This window comes from Bidens hawaiensis, unplaced genomic scaffold, assembly GCF_021521415.1.
Source record: "Bidens hawaiensis isolate Kalapana, Puna unplaced genomic scaffold, B.hawaiensis_p1.1 tig00005272_1, whole genome shotgun sequence".
Classification (NCBI taxonomy): Eukaryota; Viridiplantae; Streptophyta; class Magnoliopsida; order Asterales; family Asteraceae; genus Bidens; species Bidens hawaiensis.
In genome coordinates, this window is record NW_027491336.1 from 1 (window position 1) to 10,000 (window position 10,000).

Sequence of the window (10,000 nt, forward strand, 5' to 3'; positions counted from 1 at the left end):
AGAAAAAATTGAAGCACTAAATAGTAACAAAAATAGTGAAGCACAAATTATGTACAAAAATAGTGAAGCACTAATTATGAACAAAAAACAAAGGGTTCTGGAAAAAAAATATTGAAGCACTCACTAGTATTAAACAAAAGTAACAAGTATTATTGTACCAACAATAAAAAAAAATTAAAGATAAGGGATCAATAAATTACATTAAAACGCCCCAAATTGGGTTTCAGTTTTCCCGCCAAAACTTTGAGAGCTGTGGATTTCCCAATTCCATTTGTTCCAACTAAACCAAGAACTTGCCCAGGCCTTGGAACAGGCAACCTGTAATTACAAGTCAAGGAAGTCAAGTTGACCGAAAAACAATTTTAGAGCAAGATTTCAACTATCTGGTAGATACTTTTTAGTGAGTCAGAATACAGATTATATTATTTAAGTAACAATTGACGGTTTGAATATAAAGCATAAGGCTTTACACATTAGAGTTTCAACTATCGGTTTAACCAACCTGTGTAACTTGAAGGTATTGGCCCCGTAACGATGAGTTGTATCTTTATCCAAATCTTTTGGTAAGTTAATGATCTCAATTGCATCGAAAGGGCATTTCTAGATACAGAAAACAAAAAGAAGCAATATTAATTTTATTTATTTAGTGTTGATAGGAAGTAAAAAAGCACATGGTAATGATATACAAACCTTAACACATATACCACATCCAATGCAAAGCTCCTCAGAGATATAAGCCATCTTGGATTGAGAAGTGACCTCAATACATAGCTTACCTGCAATACAAATGAGAAAAATAACATATTCTACTTGTTAAAAAAGAAGGGCTTATCATCTTTAAATTGTAATAATTACAAGAAAACACATCACAGATACTAATTTTGAGATAACCAAAAGCACATCACAGATATCAAAGATTTAGTTGTTTTAATTAATAGAAGCAGATGAAGAAAGGCAAATACCGGTTTTGACAACAGGGCAGCTTTTCTTGCACTCCTGGCGGCACTTCTTGGGCTTGCATCGGTCTTCTTTCAGAATAGCGATACGCGTCAATCGATCAGCCATTGATTGATTGGATTGATGAAACCCTAGCTACCAGACCACGAAAGAGAGCTAGGGTTCTAAGGAGGATTGCTGCTGCCTGCTTTAATTTGGGAATTTGCACAATGATCCCTCCCTAATGTCTTTTACTTCAGTCTAAAAATTTTAGTTTCGCCATTTCTGTCCTTGAAGTTTCATTTTCGTTACATTTTTTGTTACTAGATTTTAACAAATCATACTGATGACTTTACAAAAAAAAATGAAACTTTAAGACGGAAATAGCAAACTTTAATTTCTAGACTGAAATATTAACTTTGAATAAACTACATGGACGGAAATGATAGTTCTCTCATTTATAGTTTTGAATTTGCTAGTACAATCTTTCTTCCACTTGAATAACATAATAATAGGATTTTAAGCAACCTAACATTTTATACTTTACCAAAATGCTCTATAGTGACACATGATATTCTAAACTTCTATTGTTCCACATGGCTTTTTAGATATATTTTTTAATCATTTATTTTTATAGATGAAGTGGGCATGGGATCCGATTAGAGCCAAATGGGTCACACAATTTATTCCAACCCTAAACACTAGAATGGATCCTTTGTAATTTCTCTTCATTCACAAGTGTCATCAAATACTCTCTAATGAATCCTAAATTTCACAATCTTCATCGTCCACATATCGTTTGGTTTTGCAATCGTCGAGAAATTAGGTAACAATTCATTCTCTCAAGGTTAAGTTGGCGATTTCATCGATCTTCTATAGTCTTCAACATTACAGGTATCACGATCATTTAGATGTTCAGTAGTATTCAAGGTTTCAAAAAGTAACCCTAATTTGATTTACGAGTTCTGTTATATTGCTACAACAAAACCGATCATCTTTTTGAACAATAAATGTATGAATTCCAAAATTCTTACATTTTCTTAAATGTTTACAGTATCAAAATAATCATGATTTTGATTTACCATGTGGAAAATTAGAAGGCGGTGAATAGTTTTCTTATCTTTTTAATCTAACTTTAACAAGTTATGACTTTGTTAAACTCTTTTCACAGCTTATAATAATAAACACAAATGAGTAAAGAATTATGGGTTAGAGATGATGACACGACTGGATTTATAGAGGTTCAAGTGAATGTGAACTAATTCACTCTGCGTCCTCTCCCTGATCCACGATCGAGAGTTTTCTCCACTAATCATCTCCCTAAATAGTAGGGATCTGTAACATTTCGGGTTTTTCACTTTCATTTTGTAACCGTTACCCGACCCATTTACGGGTCCGGGCTCTATAATTAATAAAATCCCGCACTTATCGAGTTACAATTACTATATTATTTATTTATCGCTATACTTATTTAGTTTTGACGTTTTTAACCCAAAACATAAAGTTCTATCCATTTCTATATCCATCTCCAAACTTGAGGGGCCTGTTTGTAAATTATGTTATAATACTTTTTGCTTGATGGATAACCCATCACCAAACCCGACCCATAATCAATCACGTGAAACCCGCGATCAATCAAGCAACTAATTAGCTGGAAATAATCGTTTGTAATCAAGTTATAGGTTAGGAAATCGTTTATTTATGCTAGGCGCGGCCTCACCGACAATGTAATTACGTTAATTACACCTTATTTGACTCGTTTTTCCTTTATTAAACCTAACCGACACCCTAATCATGTTACACACGATAATAGTGATATTAATCCAATTAGTTATGAAGATTCCTTCCTTGTTTGATCGCCGACAATACCCCTATATATAATTGAATTCATTTGACCTGTTAATACCCGTTCATCACCCATCTAAGCGCCGAATTGTTTTGATTTCGTTACCCCCCCTTATGTTCTTCGTATAACGTAATTAAAGGTATGGTTTAGATCGCGAGTTCTTATTCTACGATAACCCTATAATCGATTTGATCAATTATATCAAATGGATCAGTTTTGATTTTAGGGTTTGTTTAGGGGATGAACAGATGGTGTTTATATTTATTTGGAAACGGGTTTTGTTGCATAAGACTGGGTAGCCCAGCTGGTTAATATACGGAAACGTGGGGCGGAGGTCGCGGGTTCGAACCTCCTGCACCCTGTTTATTTTTGGAATAAAACCATTTTAGTTATTCTTTTAATAAATAATTAATAACTAATTATATTAATAATAATAATGATTAAACAAATTTGTTTCACTAAAAACCGAACTTTATAATACTCGTTTTCGTTCATATATATGTATTTTCTAAGGCACGTTTTCATAAAGGTACATATATGTTATAACTTAAAAACTAACGTTTTAATAGATATGAATCAAGTAATTTTATTTGTAAAACTATCAACAATATTAAACCATGATTCCTTAAATCAAAATAATAGTTTAAACGATAAATCCCCAAATAAATATAATATTAATATATTAATTGGATATCATTTAACTCGTGTCATGATTAAGATCCTTACTTGAAGTATATCGTTTATTCTCATAGGCCACAACGTTCGCGTGTGATTCTTTTCCTCATTTTTTTCTCATCTTAGTCATCCTCGTTCATCTTTAAGGTGAGTACCACATTCCCCTCTTTTTACTCGTTTTATCACTTTTGGGGGCATATGCGTAACTTAGTAAATTTCATACTTTATCTATACACAAAACTGCAATTGTTGTCTTATGTGTAAACTAATCTCATGTCATACTTGTTATATGTTTATGTGCTCAATGTGAACCGCATTCGGAGAGGTCCAACATAATCTCAGAAAATAGTATGATCATACGCTAGTCGTTATAGCCTTGTGCTTTTCGACTTCTCATTTTATTTGCTCATTGGTTGATTGGTTAAATCTCATATGACTCATTGCAGCTACGTATTTTATTATATATGTATAACTGAACTGGTGTGTTGCTCACTCAACCTCGTGTTGACAAACTATATTATTTTCAACGCATATGCAGGTCACCGTTTGATGTGAAGTGTGTAGACTTAGAAGATTTGTTTAAGGACTTATGCTAAAATAATATATTTTGAGACTATGAATTTTCATGATTTTGAGTTATTTGATGCTTATTTACTTTGGATTTTGTAATGAATTATGGTGTTATTTGAATTTAATAAATAGATATTTAAATTTAAAATATTTGGATGATAGTAACCTTGCGAGCTGTGACAATCAATCCACGCCGTGGCATTTCCGTCGTAGGTTGGGGTGTGACATGATCACCTATACAAAAGTCTCACTCTTCAAAGAAAGCGATCATCTTCTTCACTAAGCACATTAAGTACTTAACTTTACACTTTCTTCAAATCTCACTATATCAAGATAATGAGTCTTCACCTAACAACTAATTTACTCTATATTAAGATAGAGTTTCCAGCCCAATACAAAGCAACATTATATCAAGATAGTGTGTTCCCCTCTAAATCACCAACTAATGATGATTCTTCACTTGTAAAACACTAGAACAACCTCTAGTGTTGACCGCTCAAATTACAAGTAAGATGGTTGGATGATAGCTTAGAAAAGTTTTTTGTTTTACTCAACACTTTTAATCTCCTCTCTATATAATTGAAGCTTGATTAGACTTAAATAATAACATAGATTAGTATTGAGTATGTGCGTAATTGTTGTAGAGGAAAAGGGTGAAGACTTATTTTGAATAAGTCTTCCATTTATAGCCAATCATATGAGAGACAAGGCTAAGGAACCGGTGGTCCGATGGTTGCTTGAAGCGACCATGAATGCCCAGTCCAATTAACATTGGTTTTACCAATATGGACATTATGTGTGGTCATTGTCTTGATATTTTGGCTTATAATGTTGACCAAGACATGTGAGAACATGTCCCAATCACTTCTCACATCTTCATACAACACAACCCAAATATTTCACCCAATTGGTTAAACATACTTTATAAATTTAATCCAAAGCTTCAATTCATTCCACATTTGAGTTTGACTTGCCCCTTTAGTAGATTTGGTTGTCCAATGCATGAATGAGACGGAAGACTTACCAAGAGTAAAATAAGTTTTTTTAAATATTTGAAATTCAAATGTTTGAAATATTTAAACAGTTGTGTTTAGATATATATAATTTTATAAACTTATCCTAAGTTTATAAAAAACTAACAACCTATCTTAACTGAATTGTTAATTAATCTTCAGTGAATTAGTCTAGTGATTTATTCTGTAAATGTTGATGTAGAAATCTTGATTTAACCCTTGGTAGACATGAACTAAATAATATTGATCTTGAGCGTGTGTAGTCTTGACTAAGGTTAATGTTGCCTAATTGTGACTAATGATGATCAATAAAGTGTCAAGGTACATGTGTGTGACATGTAGTTATCAATGATGAACTAGAACTATTTTATGTCACATTGTCTTAATTATGTAATTATCAAAACAATAAGGTTGATTAAAGTGTAAATCGTTGTTTCCCAACAAACTCTTTTTACATGTTTTTATGCTATTTATTTGATGTATTGCTAAATTGTTGTTTATTGAATACTAAAGGTTTCAAATTTTGATTTAAGAGTAAAGTGTCATTTTCGTCCTTTAGGTTTGACATAAAAACGAATTTAGTACAAAAAGTTTATTTTTTGCATATACCCTCCACGTTTCCCAGTTTTTGCCAATTACGTCCAAATCAATAACCCCGTTAAATTTAATCGTTAAATCAGGGGTAGACATGTCTTTTCACTATTTCTTTATTATAATACTTATTTCGACAAACTGCGATTTTCGTCCCTCTGGTTTGTCCAAATCTGCAGTTTTAGTCCAGTAGTTTCAAATTTGCAATTTTCTTCCCTATGGTTTCATTTCACTTGCAATTAAACCCGAAATCCCTAATCTCGTTAAGTCTGGTCGTTGAACCCATCAGTGTGCCCTTCACGTGATGGGCGGTTTTGTTTATTCTTTTCTCCTATTTCCCAAAATACACCCATCTTCTGACGTGAGGGGGCTTGCGAATTAGGACTGGGATTTATTTGGGGAGAAAAACAACAAAACTGGTCGTCACGTGAGAGGCACGAAAATGGGTTAATGACCTAACTTAACGAGGTTAATAAATTCGGGTTTAATTGCAAGTGAAATGAAACTATAAGAACGAAAATTGCAAACTTGAAACTATTGGACTAAAACCGCAAATTTTGGACAAACCACAAGGAAGAAAACCGTAGTTCACTAAAATAATTATTATAATAAATAAATAGTGAAAAGACATGTCTACCTTAACTTAATGATTATATTTAACGGGGTTAGTGATTTGGATGTAATTGGCAAGAACTTGGATACGTGGAGGGTCCATATGCAAAAAATAAACTTTTTGAACTAAATTCGCATTATTTGTCAAACCACAAGGACGAAAATGGCACTTTACTCTTGATTTAATATGATTTTTCACTAGTTTTTTTCCTTCAATTTTTTTTTGTGTATTCATGATGAAAATTTCAGAGAATGTATTAGTTGTTTGTTTAAATTCCAACAATATTTATTGAACAAATTTGATGTAGCAATGTTTTATCTTTTAACATAAGGGTCATTGTGGTTTAACTATATTGCTTGTCTTATATAGAGTAAGTTAATCATGTTCTTTGTTTTTCAATGTTTTAAATGATTTATTTTATTATACTTATTAAATTTATGGGTTGTTAACAGATGAAATTTCCATGACTACAATATGGTTTTATGGTTTGTTTACTTAATTATTTATATTTGCTTTGCTTCATTATGCAGTTGGATTTTTTTAGGGATGGACTAATGTTGCAAAAGATGTTAACGTTATGTCTAATATTCGTGATTTTGGTAACATTTAAAACCATTTTCTTGACAATGATCATTGAATGTTGAGTACTGAAAAATATAATACCATCTTCACTAGATATCTAGGTTACATAACTGGTTTTATAACATCTCAAAAACTTTTGTACCAATTTTTCCCACTTTTAAGGGTTAGTTTGTAATTATGCTATAGTTAATGTTCAAGGTCTAATCTTTAATTTACAAACTTCAAATTAGACATATCGTATAATGTTGAGGCGGTCCGTATAATGGCTAACTTCAGTATAAAAATATTCCTTGATGTCACACCCTACATTGTGTGCGGAAACCACGGTGTGTAACCTCATGATTAATAATGAATTCCATGGAAACTATTTGGAAAACAATTGTTTAAACTTTAATCAACCTTAACTTTTTATAATAACTTAATTAAGATAATGTGGCATAAATAGTTCTAATTCATCATTGAAAACTATATGTCACCCACAAGTCCCTTAACAATTGATTGATCATCATTAGTCATAATTAAGCAACATTAAACCTAATCAAGACTACAGACACTCAAGATCAAGATTATCAGGTTCGTGTCTACCAATGGTTAAATCAAGATTTCTATATCAACATGATAATGACGAAAGTACAAGATTAATCTAATGAAGACAAATTGACAACTTAGTTAAGATAGGTTGTTAGTTTTATAAACTTAGGATAAGTATCTTACTACTCTAATAAATACCTACTACTATATGCCATTTGTCAAGCTCTCATCCATTCTCATACTTTTTAACCCATTTTGTTAAATATGGATACTACATGGGTCATTACCCACCCACTTTATTTGTTATTCAAACCTCCTATCCTTTATCCAATTAAACCTAAATACCAATTTCTTCCAACTCTCTTCACGTATCCTTTCCATCGGCCCTATCCATGGCCTCCACCACCACCCCAAGTGCCGGCAACGAAATAGACCCTCTCCACGGCCACCACTACTATCGCCCCTTCACTATATCTACTATATATATATACATATACGACGCAACAGTGGACCTCAAAACCTCTAAATCTCTTTCTCTCATCTTCCTTAGGTAATATTATTATTATTATTAACTCTTTTGATTGAATTTTAATATTAGATTAATTGAAGGTTTAGGTTTAATATGTTCAATTTGAGATTTGTGTATTACACATGAAGAAACCATCATTCATATTATTATTATTATTATTATTATTATTATTATTATTATTATCATCATCATCATCATCATCATCATCATCATCATCATCATCATCATCATCATCATCATCATCATGACTTTTTCGTTATTATTATTATTATTATTATTAATTTTATTATTATTTTTATTATCATTCATCATTCATCTGAACTGCAAGCTAATAATAATATGTTCAAAGATTTTGATTTAAAGTTGGTTACTTTTTCTGAGAATATTGCCTAGAATTGTATTCGTAAACTAATATCATGATTGAAGGAAGGAACTAGGGAAGCGTAAGTGAAGGAGTAGAATGATTATTCTTAATAACTCGATAGTCAAATTTTTAATTTTGATTTTATTATTATAAATGGTTTAAACCTCATTTTCAGGTGAAAGTTACCTTTTTGCATATTTGAGTCAAAGGTTTGCAATTGTTTATTGTTATTAATGATAATGATGTGTGAATGTGGTTGATTTTAACAGGTAGGTTCACAAACTGCATTGATGGAGATGGCTTCAGCAGGAGGATGATTTTCTTGGCACTCGTATAATGATGAAACTGAAACATATAATGACAATTCGTTTACGACTTTTGGACTGTTAGAGAAACATAATGTCACTAGAGACTCTTCGGATTATTTATGGTACATGACAGAGTAAGTGCAACATTTTGTTATTTTCATGTAGCATGTTGCATATATAGTTAAAAGATTCAGTTGATCCTATATCAAAAATTTTTGACTTTGTATATCCTGATATTCTACAGAATTACGAGAACCAACATTACTTTCAGGATAGAGCAATACTTGCACCAACAAACGAAATTGTTGATGAGATTAATGATAGTTTGCTCAAGTTTTTTCCAGGTGATGAAGTCGAGTACTTAAGTTCAGATACCATATGCAGTTCAGAATATATCAATGACACTGTTGATACAACTTTATACTCTCCTGAACTGCTTAATGGTCTAAGAATATCCGGACTACCAAACCACAAACTGGTGCTAAAAGTTGGTGTTCCTGTTATGCTCCTTAGAAATCTTAACCAGTAAGAAGGCTTATGTAACGGTACTTGACTACAGATTATATCTTTATGTACTCGTGTAGTTGAAGCCAAAATTATTTCTGATACTAACATTGGTCATAGAGTTTTGATCCATAGATCGCCACTGACTCCATCAGACAACAAAATAGCATACAAATTTCAAAGACGACAATTTCCCTTTGTAGTATGTTTCGCGATAACGATAAACAAAAGCCAAGGTCAATCATTATCAAGGGTTGGTTTGTACTTAAAAGAACCTGTGTTCTCACATGGACAACTATACGTCGCCTTGTCAAGAGTTACAAACATGTGTGGCCTAAAGATTCTGATTCTTGATAAACAAGGTAATCTGACCAATACAACAACAAATGTTGTGTACAAGGGAAATTTTTTTCTTACTTATAAAATATGTGAGTAATGTTTTATTTTTTAATTCTTGTAATTTTAATGTAATTTGTAATTGTATTAACAATATATGTCAATTGTGTTATTAATTGTATTTTGCTTAATGATTAAATATTAAAATTTTCATTAATTGTCCGTGTAATACATGGGTCTCAAACTAGTATATTTTAAACATATATATTTAAATGTCAAATGTTGAATATCAAATATTTTAAAGATTTATTTCGCTCTTGGTAAGTCTTCCATCTCCTTCATACGTTGTGTAACACCTCGACCTCATGCGAATTATATGTCGGGGCGGTACATTAAAGATTGTTCTCATTTCTCCTTGATAATGATTGACTTTGGCTTTTGTTTATCGTCATCGCGAAACATACTACAAGGGGAAATTGTCGTCTTTGAAATTTGTATGCTATTTTGTTGTCTAATGGAGTCAGTGGCGATCTATGGATCAAAACTCTATGACCAATGTTAGTTCCAAAAATAATTTTGGCTTCAACTACACGAGTACATAA

General features: G+C 31.9%; 1 protein-coding gene across 2 annotated transcripts in view; it reads right to left on the bottom strand.

The window, feature by feature from the left end:
• Positions 1–146: 146 nt before the first annotated feature.
• The window catches only part of LOC143629534 (ABC transporter E family member 2-like), a 13,702-nt gene continuing 3,848 nt past the window's right edge, over positions 147–10,000 (bottom strand). Inside the window, exons 2-5 of one of the 2 annotated variants that reach the window (XM_077098779.1) lie at positions 963–1,068; positions 691–776; positions 503–600; positions 147–318 (exon numbers count right to left, since the gene is read on the bottom strand). In XM_077098779.1, the coding sequence (XP_076954894.1) occupies positions 189–318; positions 503–600; positions 691–776; positions 963–1,065 (417 nt within the window). In that variant the 5' untranslated portion in view covers positions 1,066–1,068 and the 3' untranslated portion in view covers positions 147–188. Of the gene's footprint in view, positions 319–502; positions 601–690; positions 777–962; positions 1,128–10,000 lie in introns of those variants that run through there. The other variant, XM_077098777.1, reaches the window with a different exon arrangement.